This window comes from Equus przewalskii, chromosome 7 (genome assembly GCF_037783145.1).
Source record: "Equus przewalskii isolate Varuska chromosome 7, EquPr2, whole genome shotgun sequence".
In the NCBI taxonomy this organism is placed as follows: Eukaryota; Metazoa; Chordata; class Mammalia; order Perissodactyla; family Equidae; genus Equus; species Equus przewalskii.
Genome location: NC_091837.1, coordinates 55,589,054 through 55,609,566, shown reverse-complemented (window position 1 = coordinate 55,609,566; position 20,513 = coordinate 55,589,054). Strand labels below are relative to the sequence as shown.

The 20,513-nt window shown below is 36.9% G+C and overlaps 1 protein-coding gene across 6 annotated transcripts in view; it reads left to right on the top strand.

Annotated features, from left to right (window-relative positions):
* CCDC178 (coiled-coil domain containing 178) overlaps nucleotides 1-20,513 on the top strand; it is a 394,579-nt gene that overhangs the window by 165,515 nt on the left and 208,551 nt on the right. For all 6 annotated transcript variants that reach the window (XM_008518186.2, XM_070627548.1, XM_070627547.1 and 3 more), the window contains one exon: nucleotides 2,121-2,280. In XM_008518186.2, the coding sequence (XP_008516408.2) occupies nucleotides 2,121-2,280 (160 nt within the window). The remainder of the gene's footprint in view (nucleotides 1-2,120; nucleotides 2,281-20,513) is intronic.

The window sequence follows — 20,513 nt, the reverse complement described above, 5'->3', positions numbered from 1 at the left end:
TAGTGTGCCTACGGCCAGGCACCAAGAAAGACAAAGAAATGGCAAGTGGGATTGTGTACCTCCAAGTGTCTCAAGATGTTTTTGGAAAGATAAACTTTGCACATGTAGAACAATTAAAATATGGTGATAAAAATAATAGCAATCAAGGGGCCGGCCGGGTGGCGCAGCAGTTAAGTTCTCATGTTCCACTTTGACAGCCCAGGGTTCACCAGTTCAGATCCTGGGTGTGGACCTACACACCACTTATCAAGCTATGCTGTGGCAGGCGTCCCACATACAAAGTAGAGGAAGATGGGCACAGATGTTAGCTCAAGGCCAGTCTTCTTTAGCAAAAAGGAGGATTGGCAGCAGATGTTAGCTCAGGGCTAATCTTCCTCAAATAAATAAATAAAAAAAAACCAATCAGAGCTACCATTGGCTCTCATTTAATTTTTGCGACTGTTTTCTTAACTAGAAAGTGAAAGGATTAAAACCCAGATGCATAGGACTTCACAGTTTGTTCCTTTTATCACTATGAGAAAGGAAACACTATTTTCATTCATAGATATACACATAAATATATGTTATTTATAATGGGTGTATATAAAATTAATAAAATGCTATGTTGAATATAATCCAGTCTCAAAACACTTAGTGTAGAGAACGAAGTATATGTGGTCAGAGGCAGTGATGTTTTCTGGGAGCAATTGAGAGTTTTTTGGTTTTGGTCAAACCAGCTCCTCCCTGTGGGAATTTCACTGGTTCCCTATGCTCCACAATGTCAATATTAGTGAACACTTATATGAACATCACATAAGAATTTTGGGTGTTGTTGGTGTGAATGATGAAGTAGAAAAAACAGTGGTGAGAGAGATGGAATGGAAGCACCTTATTCCATTTAGAAGAAGAGGCTGACATCTAAAAAATATTAGCAGAGAGTGATGTTTTCAAATTTACTGATAACAGCCGTAGAGAAGAGAGAGGAAAAAATGAGTACTTAATGTTGAGCTGTTGAATCAAACAGAGCCAGACAGGACTGGATTTCGATTCTGGTTCTGTCATTCACTGGTTAGCTTATGCAAGCTAATTATGCTGAAGTTTAGGTTCCTTGTCTCTAAATTGCTATAATAACTATTCTTTCACAGGATTGTTGTTGTATTAAATGTGATATCATATTCAAAGCACTTTAACATTTTAGCCCCTCAGAAATTTTAGTCCTGCTGCCTTTATAGTTAGCTGTGCAAATGATTCAATTTTCTATACCAGTAGAGATGAAAACGAAGGTGGGTAAGAGAAGACTGAGCTGCGCGTTGGCAGCTCCGCTTATTCTGGATTCTAGGTTGCTGATCAACCTTGGGAATTATTTCTAAATCATATTTATTTTTGTGATATTGTTTTAACGACTTTTTGATGCTTTTTCTACTAGTTTTGTGCCTTATATAACTACTGATTTCACCATAAAAATCATTTTACCTCTGTGTCAAGATGTACTTAGTTGCAAATGACAAAATACAGACATACATATGCACGCACACACACACACACACACCAGCTTAAACAACAGGCAAAGGTATCATCTTATAAAACAGAAGGCCCTTGGGGAGGGTGAGCTGCAGGTTGGTTTGACTCAGCAGCTCAACGCTAGATGCTCGTTTCTTTCTCTCTCCGTATGGCTGTTGTCAGCAAATTTGGAAACATGACTCCTTGTTCACATTTAGTGGAATGTGTGCCTCTCTTACATGGAATTAGGTCCTTGCTTTTCATCTTATTGGGCTATCTTAATATATGTGTTCACTCCCAGACAATTCGCCAAGTGTTGGTGGGCTTAGTCGAATCAGAATATATCATTGGAGACACCTGCTGCGTGGAGGAGGGGTTCTTTGGGAATGACAACAAAACAGAGGCATGCTGGGTAGGCAACCAAAGAAAATCCACTAAAATTTCTCCAGAGATTTTCTTCCACGTGGATCATTTAGATGTAGTTATATGGAGGGAGGCCTATGGAAGGAACTGGGGAATTTTTCTAAAGCCCTTCAGTTTTAAGATTTTTTCCATAATGGATCTTTCGAAATGTATCATCAAAGTATTTTAGAAAACAAAATATGAATTGATTAGTGGCAAATGCAATTCCTTCTTTATAGGGACCAACTTATAGCTATAAGATACAAAAAGGAACACGCACAAGCTGTGTTTGATCATCTCGCAAGTGAGAAAAAAGACTGTGAGGAGAGACTGTATGAGGAAGAACAGAGATTTAGAACACTTGTTACCATGAGGCAAAAAACTTTGGCGGATATTAAAGTGAGTATTATTTTTGGATTGTTTTAGAATGAAGGAAATATAGTGATAGTCAAATCAGCAGCTAGTTTGTGACATTCATTTTTCATTCTGAAGTAGCAAAGATGTTTGGATTTTAAAAATAAATGTCAGTATAACAAACATGAAACTTTTCATTTTTTCTTCTAAGTAATTATTATATATTCATGCAGCGTATTGTATTTTTCAATGCATTTATGTGCACTCTCATTTTGTCATTGTATTTTATTTTGAAGTTTACTGATGTAAAAGTGTAGATTATATTTATTCCAGAGCCATTTTTATGTTTTTAATGGGAAATATAAGATTAGTTACATTTTGTTTCTGAATAAACATACTTCAAATGTTCACCAACCACCGTTTTGAAAAATGAGAATATTTCATGTTCTTTTCTTTTAGAAAACTTTTATATATGTTTTAATTGCACTGTAAAATTGCTGTTTAGAAACAGGGAAATCATATAAAACATGTCTTTTTAGATATGAAGCTTTGTTAATTACATTTTATAAAGCTATATGTATTAAATTTTTACATAGAATATGACTAAATAATATACATTTAGTTAAGTAAATCCTATCCCATTTTTATTTTGTAATAATTTTTACCTTTAATTGCAATAATAAATATCGTGGTTTTTACTTATTTTTGAGAGACACAATGGGAAATACTTCTAAAAACTAAATAATTCTGCATTTTATTAAAACTATTTTCTGCAAAACTTTTAAAGATAAATGTAGTATCATAATATACTTCTATCAGCTATTTTTGATCCTGATATATATATTCAATTATTATATATATTCAATTCCTTTTTTTCCTTTTTACATTTTCAAAGACATTGCTAATACATTTAAGAAAAGATTATTTGGAACAAATATACGTTGAATAAACAAGTATGTGAGTGAATGAACATACCATCTTTAATCCTATTGCTGTGATCCCTCCTATAAGAAAATTATTAATAAAAGAGCAATACTTTCATTAATAATAGTGCTAAATAACATTCTTCCATTGTAAATATGACCATTATATAGAAAAAGAGGCCTTTTTTTGGCCTAAAAATATGAAAATAATTGGTGCCATCTAGTGGCAATAAATGATGCCTCCTCTTAGAGGAGTTCTGGAACTCTGATGGCCGAATCTCAGATATGTGATATACGAGTGGACTGGGGAGGCTTAGCCTCAAAGGCACCCCTCAAAACAAGGAGGCTTAAGTTATGTACTGACTTACGCATCAATCCCCACCTCATATTTTATCACAGCAGTAAAATTAGTTGTTTGAATTCAACCACATTTCCAATTGTACTGGTGCTGAGAACACAGTGGGATCTCAATAATCATTTATTGACCAGCATTTCAACACTTTAATGGAACAATCATAATTAGTGAAATGGCAAAATATGGTCAGCGGGAGAGAGATGAAGAAAAAATCCTGTATAACTAGTCTCTCGGTAATTGAGTTTTGTATTACTTTTCATCCAAACGCATCTCTCTGCTTTCCCATTCTGAAGTGTATGTACCCCCAGCCACTTGGACACATCACATGATCTCATGTTTTTTTTTTTCTTAGCACCAGTCTCTATCTGAACGTGTTTTGTCCATTCATTTTTACTTGTTTGTTGTCTGCCTACATCCTGCTACAATAATGTAGTCTCTATGAAGACAGGGGGTTTTCTGTCACATTCTTCTCTGTATCCTAAAACCTCAGAACTATGCCTGGCACAACAGAGGCAATCGATACTCTGACTGACTAAGTGAATAAATGGATGAACATATGCTTTTTTGCTAATTTTGCTATCCACATGCATGATGATGTCTAGAAGCAAGAGTATTTCAGAGATATTTTACACATGGCACTAGCCTGATACTTAAACAAATATTCATTCTGTATGCAAAAGCTGGGTCTCTCTCTCTCTCTCTCTCTCTCTCTCTCTCTCTCGTTGATAATACATGACAAATTTGCCATCCAGTCCTTTCCCTCTAGGTGAAAATGGTTAAATTGTCTATTGCTTTCTAGCAATTAAGGATCTGCTAAATAGCTCAATTGTGCTTCTCAAGTCACCTTAAATTTATAGGAACTTATCTCTTATCAGCACTTGGGTAGCTCTTTGTTATGGATTCACCTTACATGACCGGAAACATAGGGTTTGAACATGAAGAGTTTAGAGATTGGTATAATTCATCATTAGTGATGCTGTTTATCTATGATTGTGATCAGTTATTGGTGTTAAAGAGTGGAAAGCAATGTGATTCTTCATAGAGAACCTATTCTTATCCCTGTTTAGAAACTGGATGAGATAAAAATTTGTAAATATGTATGTGGTATAAAGCATTCGCAGAAAGAAACAAGTCTTATTAGGCATCATGATAAATGTGACGTTACTAATCTGGGGTGTCCCCTTTGGGCAAAAGAGTTGATCACAATTTTGGATCACCTGAAGGAATTGTTCGATAAAAGACTTTATAAAAGCCACAGTGTAATTGGGGCCAGCCTGGTGGCACAGTGGTTGGGTTCGCGTGCTCCACTTCACCAGCTAGGGGTTTGCGGGTTCAAACCTGGGCGCAGACCTCCACACAGCTCATCAAGCCATGCTGCAGTGGCATCCCACATACAAAAACTAGAGGAGGATGGGCACTGATGCTAGCTCAGGGACAATCTTCCTCAAGCAATAAGAGGAAGATTGGCAGCAAATGTTAGCTCAGGGCCAATCTTCCTCACCAAAACCCCCCCCCCAAAAAAACAAAAGCCAGAGTGACTTAATTGAGGACATGAGGTAACACATAATAGAATTAGAAATACAAACAGCTAAAAGAATAGTTTAAGAAAAAACATACACAAACTTCAGATAATGTACAATGTGGTTCTGAGATAAATTCAATCTTTTTCAGTAGGCAATTCCATATAAGACATCTTTAAATGATAGATTTTTTTAATGTCATAGAGTTTTTACTAACTGCCTATAATTTGCAAATGCAATGACTTAAGATTAAAATTTCCGTATAGTCAAAATCAGAGTAGCTCTGGCTACTGATCTTCCTCTTTATTTCTGGAAAGGCATAAACAAAACTGGAGTTTAAGGCATTTTAATCGATTATGAGACGTCCTCAGAAGTCCCCCTGTCTTTCCTGTGCAAATGCCTTCCCCCGGTGTTCTTTCCATAGTCTTGCTCTCCTCCCTATAATTTAGAGTATGATACGAAAGGGGTACAGTGAACGACTTTGGAGCTTTGGCAGACAGAAGAACAATTTCCAGATTGAGTTCCAGCAGAGACAATACCCTGATACTCTGCAGAGTTTATTAATTTTTATTTTGCTTCACATTTTCCACTCTCAGGCAATACCTCTCCCCCTTGGCTGTAACCGTCTCAAATTTGGCTATTAAATCATCTCTTGACCCTTTCATGTGGAAGACTATCAGCTTAAAACGGAGGTAGTGATTCACTACCTCATTGGACAGACAGGCAGAGAAATAGTAAAAATCAAAAACAAATGTAATCTCTGAGATAATTTTAAGGATTATTACAATTTTGAAAATTATTCTCCTATTGGCCGCTTATCATTTCTTCATTCCTGCAATTAGTTTATGTGTTCTACTACGTTCAAGGCACTTCATGTTGGATGACCAAAACCCTAGCCTCAATTTTAAAAAACGCAATCAGCAGGAAGATGGAACATGTGAAAAACAGACTTGAATATAGTGACAACACTCAAATTACAAACAATAAATTGTGTCCCTGGCCTGCTGACCTGATACATTATATATTACTATAAATAATAAAAATTACATATGCTGTGGTCTTAATAGTAGGAAATTAATGAGTGAAAAACATTTAGAAGAACTGATGAATGAATCTCCTAGACAAGAATGATAATTTCCTTGCCACCAAAAGATTTTAATATAATATGAAATTTTAAAAATTAGGAACATGGTTTGCATAATTAATATTTCTCTTAAAAAGAATTCTTACAGGATTAAACATTAATTAATCACATATAATATTAATCAGGTTCACCACATTGCTTTTTTAAAGCAACTTGTTCAAATCTATTATGACTCTCTGAGAAATGAACATTTTGATTTGAGGGCTGGTAGAAAAAGAATGCTAATTTTCCATCAGGAAACACTTCAAGGTTTTGCACAGACCCTGTGCTGCAATGATCATAAGTACTTAGAAATCAGGAGAGAGTAACACTAGAATGTGAAAGAAGGATGTAGCATGGGTATGACGGATTCCCAAATATAAATTTAATATATCTTACATGTTTTCTTGGAGCATGATCCATTAAGCAAGGACGAACCTTCTTTTCTTTTCAGTTCTCTCTCTAGCACCATGTTACATCTTGTAGCTATGTCCCAGAATTTCTGCTGATACTATGTTATATGAAGTTTGAATAGGCTTTTTGTTTTTTGAACTGGCAGCCAACCACCATTTTTAGCTTTTTATTTCCCAACTACCTAGGGGAATCTATTACAGTCACTTGGCCAAAGTCCATTTTAGTTTTTCTATACATTGTCCTTTTTTCAACATAGCTGAGATAATACTCTATGAACACACCTTGGATATTATGATTTTTCCAAATAGTATTTATTTCTTAGTGGGGCCAATTTTGAAATGCCTTCCCCCGGGTAATGGCCTAAAGATGTGATTTTTCTCTCTTGATCAAGTAAAGTCATCATAATATGAGTTTCCAAATATCAAATTGCATTCATAAGTATACCATAATCGATTATGCTGTGTTAAAATTGTAATACATTACTGGATTCAATTTGCAACCATTTAATCTTGAAAATCTATTAGTCTATAGTTCTTTTTTGTACTTTGCTCAAGATACTGGTATCAGAGATTTACGAGAGTTTTTAAAATGAAATGAGAAGATTTTCCTCTTTTTTTCTCTATTAAATAGCATGACTCATTTCAGTTCCTTAAAGGTTGGAGAAATTCTGCCATGATACTATCAAGATAGGTGAAGAGTCAGAGATTTTCCCTCACTTGCAAGCTCACAAGTTAGTCTGCCTCAGCTTCACGGGTGCTGGCAGAAGACATGAAATGTCTGAGTGAAAGACAAAGGACTTTTATTACTCACCACACAACGCAGTGTGAGCTTTGTGTTTGCACAGATTCCCTTTGGCGCCAAGTGTCATGGATAATGTGAAAGTGGTCCAGGTGGATGGTACATATGCAGGAGATTTTTATCGTAGCTGGTGAACACAGAATGTAGGAAACCCCCAATTTTATAAGGGAGCTTCTAGCAAAATTGCCCAGCTTTTGCCTCAGAAGAAGGCATTACATTTGCTATGCAAAGAATCTTGAAAAGGTAGTTTTGGAAAAAAGCTGTCAAAAGAGGGGTGTAAGCATCACGGTGATGCTATTGAAGTCCCCTACTATTATTGCGTTGTTGTCTATTTCTCCCTTCATATCTGTTACTATTTGCTTAATATATTTAGGTGCTCCAATATCAGGTATATACATATATTTACACCTGTTATATCTTTTTGATGAATTGTCCCCTTTATTATTTTTTTTCTTTTGAGGAAGATTAGCCCTGAGCTAACTACTGCCAGTCTTCCTCTTTTTGCTGAGGAAGACTGGCCCTGAGCTAACATCCATGCCCATCATCCTCTGTTTTATACGTGGGACGCCTACCACAGCATAGCTTTTGCCAAGCAGTGCCATGTCCGCACCCAGGATCCGAACCGGAGAACCGGGGGCTGCCAAGAAGTGGAACGTGCAAACTTAACCGCTGCACCACCGGGCCGGCCCCCTCCCTTTATTATTATATAATGACCTGTTTGTCTCTTGTTACAGTTTTTACTTAAAGTCTACTTTGATATAAATGTAGCTACCCCTGCTCTCTTTTTGGTTTCTATTTGCACAGAAGACATGTTTTTTATTCCTTCACTTTCAGCTTATGTGTGTTTTTATATCTGAAACGAATCTCTTGTAGGCAGCATACAATTGGGTCTTGTTTACCTAACTTCACACCTCAAGGAACTAGAAAAAGAACAAGCTAAGCCAAAACTTACCATAAGGAAGGAAATAAGACCTCAGAGCAGAAAATGAAATAGAATGAAGTAGAGTCCAGAAAAACAGTGGAAAAAATCAGCAACATCAAAACCTGATTTATTGAAAAGATAAATAGAATTCACAAACCTTTAGCTAGACTACGAAAGAAAGAAAGACTCAAATAAATTTAAAAAGGAAAGCGGGAACATTATAGCTGATACCACAGGCATACGAAGAATCATAAGAGACTACTATGAGCTATTATATGCCAACAAATTGGATAATCTGGAAAGAATTGGTAAATTCCTAGAAATTTCCTAGGGAAAAAATAATAACTTTCTGTTAAATGATTTTTGTTTAATTTGCATGGGATTATCAGATATAATCACTGCAACTTTTGCTCCATAGATAAGTTATGAGCAAGTAAATTAACGAAATGTTTAGTTCAATTTGATTATACTTTTAATGTCATAAAAGTTACTATAGTTCAGTCTACTTGAATGTCATAGTCTATTAGTAGTATGTTGAAATTTTCTACATGAATTAATTTGTGGGTTCTGCTTCATATATTTTTAGGTCATGTTCTTCAGTGCATACAGGCTCATTAAATGACCATTTTAACCATAATTTTTTAATATAATGACAGTCCTCTCCTACATATTGTTTTAAAGTTAGTGCTATCAACATCTGTTCTTCTTGTTGACTAATCTAATTTTTCATTGTTTTAATCAACTATTCTGGTTTATTTTTTACACGTGCATTAGTAACCTTTTAGAGCAGTATTTAGGATGATATTTCGCTTTTCAATCCATTCTGATTTGGTAATTTAATTAATTTATATGACAAGTTTTATTGGTTCTTCTATCATCTTGCTTAATGCTTTCTGTATTGATACTATCTTTCTACTTTGTCGTTACTTTTTTGGCATATTGACTATTGTGGTTTGATTTTATTAATACAAAGTGAAGACATTCTACTTTTAATTATGTCACTTTCAAGTTTCCATCTAAATGTACTCTTATATTAGTAATGCAAATAGAAAATGAGAGATAAAGGTGAGAGTGTAGGTTCAGGATATATCATGAAGACACAGTTGAAATGTATACACTTAATTCATAAAGATTTTGGGAGGCATGAAGAATTTTTGAGGCGGTAATGTGCTCAGACATAGTCTGTAGCAAGATGAATTAGACAGTATTATGTAGGATTAACTGAAATGAAATGAAAGCACAAGTTGAAGATATGAGTTACAAGAAAATGCTTTTGTAATCAAAGAGAAGTAATGAGGCACTGATGGAACAGGAATGGGGCTTGTAGGCTTAACAGAGACTGATGTCAGATTGGATGTGATATGTGAACAAGAGAATAGAATATGTAGGGCATGGTGTGATACTGATTGACTGGGAAAAGTTATGGGGCATTTATAGTAAAAAGAACTTTTGATGACTAGCTTTGCCGAAAAAATGATCTGTTGCAGACATGGTAGAGACTATGTAAGTGGCAATATGTACTTAAAAATTCACCCTGTGGAGGTGGAGTTGGGAAGAAAGAGTAAAAATGGAGTAGAAGATCAGTGAGGCAGCCACAGCTCCATGGGAGCTCACAAAAGGTTTGAAGAAAAGTGTTAGAGGACATCTGAAGACAGAACCTGGGTATGCAAGTTGTTACATTACTATCTCTCAGCATTTTTATATTCATCTTGGTACTGCTAGGGCTGGAGATTGGCAGACTCTATATTTCTTTCTCCTTTATCACATGCCTCTGAGTTAGGCTCTGACGGTATAAGGCATTAGAAGGAGATTGAATGGTTGAAGGAGGAAGAAGACACTTGTTCTTCCTGCCCGCTTCCAGCGGGCTTCCTGTCTTCTTGTGGTTCCAGTCAGCTTTATCCACAAATGCATATTCATCTCCAGCAGCAGTTCCTGTCCATAGCCATGCGTGAATAAAACTTGCAGCTTTTACAACACTTGCAGAACTCATTTTTTCAAGTCCTACCTCAGAGACACCAGAACCAGCCAACTAGAGCCCCCTCCCCAGAAGTCTGTGTCCCAGGCTCACAGAGCCTGTCCTTCGAGCCAAGAGACATTAGCATCAGTCAAGAGGTCTGAATTTCATCTCCACAGGGAATCAACAGGGCTATACATTGCCAAAGTATTGAGTCACACATTCTTAATTTGGCCATTAGGAGAGCATCAGTGACAGAGTAGTACGGTTGATTTGTTTGCAAATTGCGAATCCCAGGTATAATTTTCCAGCAAAGAGGAAAGAGACAAAATTGAGGGAGAGAGTGTATTATATGTTGTATTATGCAGTTTTGATTAAATATTTGGTTCCCATTCCAATTGGTGAAGCCTTTGATATCTCACTCATGTGAGTACTTCCAGAGTCCGTCACAGTGTCTAGGACATAATAAGTACTCAATCTTTGCTGAATTGAAGTCCAAATGAAGTAATGTGACTCCTGAAAAATAAGAGATTTTTCAGTCACTCCTGAGATTTGCATTTCCATTTACTTTGGCAAAGATAAAGGAAATTTTTCCTCATCCATCCATCCATCCATCCATCCATCCATCCATTTATTTGTTCATTTTGAAGTTATTTATTGAGTGTTAGAATCCAAATGAGATTCTGAGCAGGTTGAATGAAAGGTAGCACCTGCTCTCAGTTAGGTTCACTGAGCAATGGTGAAGAGACAGGTATAAGTAAATTAAAATAAGGTGCAAAAACTGCTTTTCTTGAATTAAACATGGAATTCTCTGGAACCCAGGAAGAAGAGCTTGAAGGAAATCTGAGAAAGCTTGCTAAGGTGATAATAACAGAACTAAGTCTTGGAAGGTGGGAACAAGTTAGTCAAGGAAAGAATATTCAAGCAGTGAAAACGGTAGGAGGAAAGGCATACATGTGTCAAAAAAAATCATCATGTATTTAGGGAATTGCAGGTAGTTTATTATGTTTGGAGGTCAGAGGCAGGGAAAAAGGCCATTCATACAGGAAGGAGCTACATCATGAAGGCTCTAAATGTCACACTAAGGAGTTTAGGCTTTCGTTCATGAATAATTGATCAGAAGAGTAATAAAGCTACCAAGGTAGCTGAGGAAAATCTTACTAAAATGAGCAGAGATGTCCACTGGTCTGCTGTGGCACATTGCTGTGGTGTTCATGGGCCAAAGGTAAACTGAGACATTGATCCTGTCAGCAGTAAGAGTTGGGAAGGGCCTAAAATGGCTAAGTCTGGGCTCAGAAGACTCTGCCATCAAAGAGCCTGGCCCCTTTAAGCCAGTATGGTGAATATTTCTTTTTCTGTGCATTCCATGACATTACAATGGTTGGCGATCATTAATTACATGTGACAAGTTGAAGAGGAATGAATGATTTTGGATACAGTGATACCAACTAAGAATTTAGTGGTGAAATGATGAGGTTCCAGCAAGATGAAAGGATGAATTGTAGATATTGTTTTGAATTAATATAGACAGAAGTTGATGACTATCTGCCTATATAGTGAGAAAAATTATCCAGATATATGTCAAGTGTTTTATTTTAACAACAGGATGGTTAGTGGCATCAGCATCCAAAAATAGAGAGTGTGGTCTGAGGAATAGGTTTGAAACTGGATTTGATCAAATTTGATATATCTTTGGAGGAGCTAGTTGGCATCCATTGCCCAAGTGAATGTAAGCATCTGGAACTGAAGGAACAAGAGTTTGAATGAAGATATGGTTGTGGAAACTGTAAGCATATAGATTGCATCAGAGTCTTCAGGAAATCTTTAATAAGACATGGAAGGTTGAGAAGAAAGATCAAGACACAGTCCTGGTTGGGTGATTATGATATGGAAAAGGTAGCAAGAATAGAGAGGAAGCAAAAGGCACAGATATTGTAGTCAGAAAGTGAGATACAGGAGTTTAAAACTTCAGCTATGGTGCCAATCTAGAGGATAACAAAGTCAGAAGGGTGTCCGCGGGTATGAATTGCTAACGGGACAGGGAACTGAAGTTAACTAGATTTGAGGAAGTCCATAAACTTCAAGATTAAAATGTGGGATAGATCGTCCAGATAGATATTGAAGTAAAGCAGAATGATGGCGGAACAAGGGATACACAGGGAGAGAAGATTGAGTCCTGTAGGCCAGAGTCTTCCCTTAGTGTGGGAAAATGACCAGGAAATCATTAAATGACCATTCAATAGGGAGGGAGAAGGTCGAGGATTATGTTCTTTAATCAATATAAAAGTCAAAACGAGGAGTATTTTTACATAAGATGGAGGCATAATGGTTTGAAAGCAATAATGGAGAACTAGGATTATGCTAACTGCGACTAGAACCTCTAATATAGAGACCATGAGAAATTATTAATATTCTTTAATTCAGTCCTATGTTTAGTTGCTGCAAAGAGTTTTATCCAGTATTGTGTAATGAGAACAAAATACAATCTGAGCTTGTTTACCAGTGAATAGCACTTCCACACTTCACTTTGGAAAGGTTTAGGCTGGGATAATGGGTCAGTTCAGGTAATAAGTATATACTGAGTACTTACTACATAAAATACACTATTCTAGATGCTGTGGAATTTTTGGAATAAAGCACAGTCTAAACTCTGAGAAGCAGACCAACCTCACAGAGAAGAGAATCATAGCATTATTTTAATAGGTTTTGCTACCCAGCGATAGAATCAAAGGAAAAGAGAGACTGTTAAAATACAACTTGTAAATACTGTCAATTTTCCTGTACTTATCAAAAATTTTTTCAAAGAGAGAAAGTGAGTTACTGAGACCACCAAGACTTGAAATGGTATTGTTTCACCTATACCATTAATAAAGGCATCTACAAAATTACATTATAGCTTATAAGTTATTAGAAATACATACTTACATGTTAGTGTCTGTAATCAAGAATTTTTTAAAACTGTCACTTATAAAATGACTAAGCAGTGCTGAATAACATAACATTATTATTTTTCTTTTGGTTGTACATATAATTAAAAGAACCTCCAATTACCCTGTCTCTCTTCCTTCAAATTGCATGAATATTACTTCAGTAGCTTCAGGAAGGTCACTTCATCTTTCAGAAACAAATGAATTTAATGTTGCATAAGTGAGATATCTGCAGTGTTATAATATTCATAAGCATAGATCTTAGCCTAAAGTGCTTCACCTCAGCTGGGAAATTGTTTTCAATTACTAAGAGTTTCTAGTTTGATTCTATTTCTCTAAGCTTTTCAGGAGAGAGAGAGAGAACATAGATGTTAGTGCGTGTGTGAGAGAGAGAGACAGACAGACACCAGCAGTCACTCTGTCTTTAGTGAGTTATCAGTGGCTTTCATATTAAGTATCAGCACCACGAATTCCCTCTTAAACTTAGAATTATTGAACCCGGCCCTGATGTTCTGACAAATATCACAACTGTGAGTTGCACAGTGTCCTGTGGGGAGTGTTGTTAGCATTACCCAAATAGCCCTCCCACTGTCTGATTTATTTGCTTATAGAGAACATGCATACCTGACCTCCTGAGGGAGCTACATATCTCAAATTTGGGTGCCATGATAATAATAACAGTTTGCGAGAAAATGAAATAGGCTATAAAGAGAAAGGAAATGGAATATATAAACTATTGTACAGTGTCATGTTCATTTTCAGTACTATATAAAATAATGAAAATGTTTTTCGATAACCTTTGTTGATTTTTATGATAAGAAACAGACTTTATGGAAAAAGACAATGAATGAACAAACCAAAAAATTAGCAAAAATTTTTTAGCTCTTCACTCAAATTTCTGCATAGGTTTTCCTAAGTTTAGAGTTGAATTCTGAAATAGAAACAGCTTTAAAATAAAGGATGTTAATTTCTATCTTTGGCAACTCTAAGTTACTCTTTCAGAGTTCAAGTACAAGGATGACCTCATTGATAAAGCGATCCAGTGTGGTAGGCAGCAAAGGTATCATGTTTCTAATTTTACTGTTGCAGTTGGAGCGCTTAAACTTGGAGACATTAAAGAAGACTTTCTCATAATAGCTCAATTTTTAAATTGTACGTCTGAGAATAAAATGAATATCCTTTCTAGTACCCTCCCCCTAAACCCTTCAGTAAACAGTAAAGGAGTAGGATATCATTACTACTTGTCACCAGGGCTGGGTGGCCTTACAGTGGTCCTTGCTCTTTGGGTACTAGGATCAATCAAGGGAAATTAAAGCCCAATTGGGCAGACAATAACCTGAGTAATTAAGTATCCTTCTGAAGTTAAAAGGTCGATAGAATACAAACAATGTATCAAGGCTTTCTCAAAATATTCATCAGTAAATGGGGCTTATGTTCACCAGGAACTCTTTACTCAGGCATACAGAACAAAAGTATCTCCTATTTTCAGCCTGTTCCTGTTATACCACCATAATCACCATCTGTGTGATGGGAGACAGGCAGGTTGTATATGTTGAGGAGGGGATATTTTCAGGAGTGATGAAGTTAGAGAATGTGGTACCATAATTTTGCCCTTAATTTAAAGACATTTGTGTACTCAACTTTTGACATGTTGGCATGTGATGGCACTGTACTTATAATACCCAGGAGTTTAAAAAAAACAAATGTTCACAGTCAGAGGACACAGCTACCGTGGACTGTCTTTGCTTCAGACACCAGCCGTAAGTTAGAGGGTCTTCAGGACCACTCTCACTTCAGACTAGCTGGCTACAAATTCAGGGGTCCCCACAACCACCCTCGGGTTTAATAATTTGGTAGATAGCTCATGGAACTCAGGAAAGCATTTGTCTTAGTCCATTGGTGCTGCTATAACAGAATACCATAGACTGGGTAACTTATAAACAACAGAAACTTATTTCTCACTGTTCTGGAGCCTGGGAGTCCAAGATCAAGGTGCCAAAATGGTCAGGTGAGGGCTCTCTTCTGAGTCCCAGAGCTCTCATCATATCTTCACAGGGTGGAAGAGGGCTGGGGGTCTCCCTGGAGCATCTTTTATAAGGCACTAATCCCATTCGAAAGGGTTCCACCCTTATCACTTAAGCAGCTCCCGAAGGCCCCACCTACTAATATCATCACCTTTGAAGGTTAGGATTTCAACTATCAATATATAGATATTTATCTCACTATAATTTTGCTCCGATTATGGACTTTTAGCATGCCTGTATCTCATTTCATTTGCTCCTATCTCATCTTATTCCTTGAAATAGTTCAGAATTATAGGTATTGCAGCATATATATCCAATAAATATTTGAAGCCTAGAAATTTAAAATTTGAACTCCCCATACATATGAGACCTCTTCAGTGAATATCTGTTAAAAGTCCAACCACCAAGCGAAGTTTCCAAATAATATTAAAAAGGAAAATGTATCTGTAATATTATATATTTTTGTATGATGCATTCCATTCATCTTGAGAAAAGACTTACATTGCCTACTCTGAAACTAATTCTCTTAACATAGAAAACAGATAAATCATTCTCATAATACTTGAAAATAAATTCAAAGTTGAAAGAAAGTGTCGTCAATGACTTCTTATAAAACATATGGGACAGTTTTTTAGGACAAAATTTTTTAAACATTTAAAACAAACATTGATGAGCCTCTAATATAAACTAACATGATGTACCTTAGATACAGATCCTGATTCCAATGAACTCACCATCTATTGGGGAAGTGTGACAGAAAAATATACAATAACAATGTAATATGGTAATCCAGTAATAGGTATAAGCACAGAGTACTATTATGAGAGCGTCCGACCCAACTTGGGAAAGTCAGTGAAAGAAGGAATTCTGAAGGAGGTGACACGTGATTTCTTAGAGATGTACAAGAGATAGTAGAACATAAACAAAAGAACGGCAGATTCATTTGTAAGTTTGAGAGTGATATCATACCTGAAATAAAGATGCCTGAGATGCTTGAACATCTAACCTCAAAAGATTGAAATGATCTGGAGGATATGAGAAGCAAATTCTGAGTGAGGAGCAAAGTGCATCTGCGTAGAAGGACTGAGTATATTGCTGATCTACTGAGATATCACTGAAAGTAATGAAAGGACCAAGAACAAGTAAAAGGATTAAAAAAGTGAAAGGAAGGAGGCACAGAGATTCCAGTTGATGTTTAAGAGCAGGTATTTGCAGGGGCCACCAATCTGCAGGTATAAAGGATGCCCTCTATACTCAGCTTCTCCAGGATAAATGTGGTACAGGCAGTTTTGTAATATTTTTCCGAGTTCTGGAATTTTTTGGTAGGGAGCCAGCTTTGCTTAACCGTCCATCAAATGTCTACCTTGGAAATACACAAGCTTTCAAGTTTGAAACACATTTAGAATGTATAAGCTTTCCTCATTGACTGATTTTGTGCTAAATAATTTCACTTAGAATAATTATTAAAAATATTCACTCAGAAAACAAAATCAGAAAAAGGAAGACATGGCATATGAAAATTATGAAATTATGTCTATTTGTTGTCTTAGAAGAGTCTCTGTTTAATAGCACAGATGTCATCCCTCAAATTCTGCCTAGCTGCACAGGAATTCAGTCTATATCAATCAGGATTCAGACAGAGAAATGAGCTTTTAATGAATAGTATGGGAATAAGGGAAATATTGTGGGAATTCAACCTAACACACAAGTGGAAAAAGCTTGGATTAAAAGTCTAGAAGAGGGGGCCGGCCCAGTGGCACAGCGGTTATGTTTGCACGTTCCACTTCGGCAGCCCAGGGTTCGCCGGTTCGGATCTCAGGTGCGGACATGGCACCACTTGGCAAAAGCCATGCTGTGGTAGGAGTCCCACATATAAAGTAGAGGAAGTTGGGCATGGATGTCAGCACAGGGCCAGTCTTCCTCAGCAAAAAGAGGAGGATTGGCAGTAGTTAGCTCAGGGCTAATCTTTCTCAAAAAGAAAAAATAAATAAAAGTCCAGGAGGGCGAGTTGGAAGATTGGAGTCACTAACCAATTTTCCAAAGCACTAGAATAGGTGGAAAAGTCTAAACTTTCCAGGAATTCTAATAAGCCTAATGTATCAAGCTATCAAAGTAGAACTGTGAAAAGGGAGCCCGTGGAGAGGTTTGTGGCAAGCTGTTGCTTCTAAGAATCAGCTACCTTTATAGGTCCATAGCCAAGTATCTTTTAGTTGGTCTAGGGTCAGCAGTCAGGAATATGGTCAGAGAGCAGAGCAGACGGGAATAAGGGCACATTTGTTTTCACTGGGCAATTTTTCATCTGTCTGTCACCATATATGACCATGATGATCACCCAAGATTACAGCCACTGCTTCACTTATGCCTTCCAAATCCCATACAAGATCCTCTTGGCTAACTCTAACCTGGAATTCTAGAGAGAAGGGGTTTCTGGGAAATGTAGTTCCTGACTTAACCAAGTTGATAACAACATAATTCAGTACAGTCAGCCTCTTGTCAGCTTGATGGTTAATACCCATAGATACGCTTTAAAAGTATAAAATACTGTATCGTATACTTGAAATTTGCTAGGAATGTAGATCTTGTATTCTCACCACACATACACACAAAATGGTAACTACATGAGATGATGGATATGTTAATTAACTTGATTGTGGTAATCATTTCGCAGTGTATACGTGTATTAAATCATCATATTGTACAACCTAGATGTACACAATTTTTATTTGTCAATTATACTTCAATAAATCTGAGGAAAATTTATATTTAACTTCCAAATAAAGGCAACTGCAAATCACGTTTCTGATTTTCATAGTACATTTATTCCCCAGACAACCCAAACATGCTGGTAATTTGGCCAAAATAAGATACTCAAAGTCCCTATCACTTTGCACATTTTTTGTACATTTGGCTTAGTAACACTCTGTATGTGCTATCCTGTTATTTAAATACCAAGATATAAGATTAAATACTATTAATATGTTAAATAGTAAGGGAAAAGCATAGGGAAGAAAAAAGAAATTATATACACATATGTAAACATACATATAATATGCAAGTAAATTCATATCAAAACAAAGAAGAAATAATCATAATTACTATGGTCCTTTTCTCTGCAACATGATCATAGCTAGTATTTATAATTTTGTTCTTCTGCTGCTTACACTCTTGCCCTCGGCAAGCACCTCACCTTGTTGTGGTTGCTTGTGTTTTGGGATGACCCAAGTCTTCATTTCTATAGTGTTTGTATTATTGGCCATTCTGCCTGTGTTGGTTACAATTTTCCATTTACCTTTATCACAGGACGTGGGAGTACTAAGTGACACCCCAGAGAAACTCCTGCCTTCCAGATTTACTCCTCCTTGCTTGCACTGTATAGTAGTGACTCAATTTTCCTTTAAAAGTCATGATCAGTCATTCTGGCCAGTATAGTGCCATGAATCTTTGCCTGTTGCTTCCCTGGTATGAAAATCCCAATGTGACCAGATGGAAGTTTCAACTTTTAGTTTGACAGAACTTTATCCTCTGGGGAATAATTTCTCTTATTTTCACCTCTAAATACTTGGACCATTGTATTAGCTTTCTCTTGCTGCCATAACAAATTACCACAAACTAAGATGCTTAACATAGTATCCATTTATTATGTCACAGTACTGTAGATGAAATGTCTGGTGAATTCTGCTGAAATCAAGGTGCAGGTAGAATAGTGTTCTTTACTGGAGACTCCCAGGGAGAGTCTGCCTCCAAGCTCAGTCAGTTTGTTGGAGGAATTCAGTTCCTTGTGATGGTAAGACTGAAGTCTCCATTTAGTTTCTGGCTATCAGTTGAGGCCACTCTTAGCTCTTAGATGCCTCTTTCTGGTCCCCGCATGTGTCCCCCATCTCAGAACCAACAAGTGGGTCAAATCCTTCTCACCTTTGGAATCTCTCTGACCTCCCTTTCTGATACATCTCTCCTTCTTTCCTTTTCTGCCTTCATCTGCTACTTTTAAAGCTTCACGTGATTGCATTGGGCTTGCTTGGACAATCAAGAATAATCTCCCTATTTTAAAAACAGCTGATTAGTATCCTTCATTCCATTTGCAAAGTCCTTACTCAGTAATACCTAGATTAGTATTTGATTGAATAATCAGAAGATGGGACTCTTGTGGGAACATCTTTAAACTTTGTCTACCATAGCCATGAATCTTGTACCATATATTGATTGTTGATTTAGAGCATGTACTGCACCCTGAAAGACACTATCTTACCCTGCATGATGTTTTCACTCAACTGGCACCATACCTGAGTCCACCATCTAATTACTTTTTCTCTGTTGGTTTAGTGCCATCATTTGGTTCATGCCATTCCAATGTTCCTTCATCCCCATTGAATTCAGATAACTGAATTTGGCAGCGTTATTTCCCGTAGCTATCATGGCCTGGCCAGGACTAACCACTACAGAGCTCTTGTAGAATATTGACATTTCCTTCCCCACTGTGCTTCTCAAAGCCTGGGGAAGGGAGTGTCCTCTAGATCCTCCCGGAGAACATAGGTACATAGGTAGAGATTGATGAGTAGGTCTTCCTAAAACTTTGGCTACCTTCCTCAATATCCCAAGGAAGTCATAGCATTTCAACTTTATTTAGTATAGGCCAGCTTTGGATCCTGATTTTAGCTGACTCACCAAGCAAATTGAGTGTCCTACATCTGATCAAGCTAACACTTTGAATTCTGAACCTCTCCTTAGTGCAATCATATGAATAAATTTGGCCCAATCCAACTTTATTTTCTTCTACTCTGATGCAAAACCTTTAGAATATATTCTTATATATATTACTCAGGTTTTTGTTCATATAAATTGGCAAAATCTTACAATTCTCTGATGTATGTTGTATGTACTCACAGGTCACACTTTGTATCTGACCCCTGAGACATCCAGAACTTGAGTCTGGTTATAAGTCTAGAAGCAATGAGGTATGTTGGGGGTGGTCTTAAGGAGGTCAGAATTTTTATGAAAAGCATTGCAGTTAAGAGAGGTCATTACAGGTTCTTCATTCAGGAGGAAAGTAACCTCCTCAGACAGGAGAAGAAAGACTGCTTCTACTGCTAGTGAAGATAAGCTGGATGCCGAGCAGTGGAGAGTAATGGCAAGCTGCATCTGCCCATCACTGCCTCTTTCCATCACTGTGTCTGGCTGCAATAGCCTTTTACAAGTTAGGGCCAGTGCTTCACTTCCACTTTCCAAATCTATCACCCATTCTTCTTTTGGTCACTTCTAAGCCTGGAGTTATGCAGGGAAGGGGATTCTGGGAAACAGTTTCCAGTTTAACAAAGTTGAAA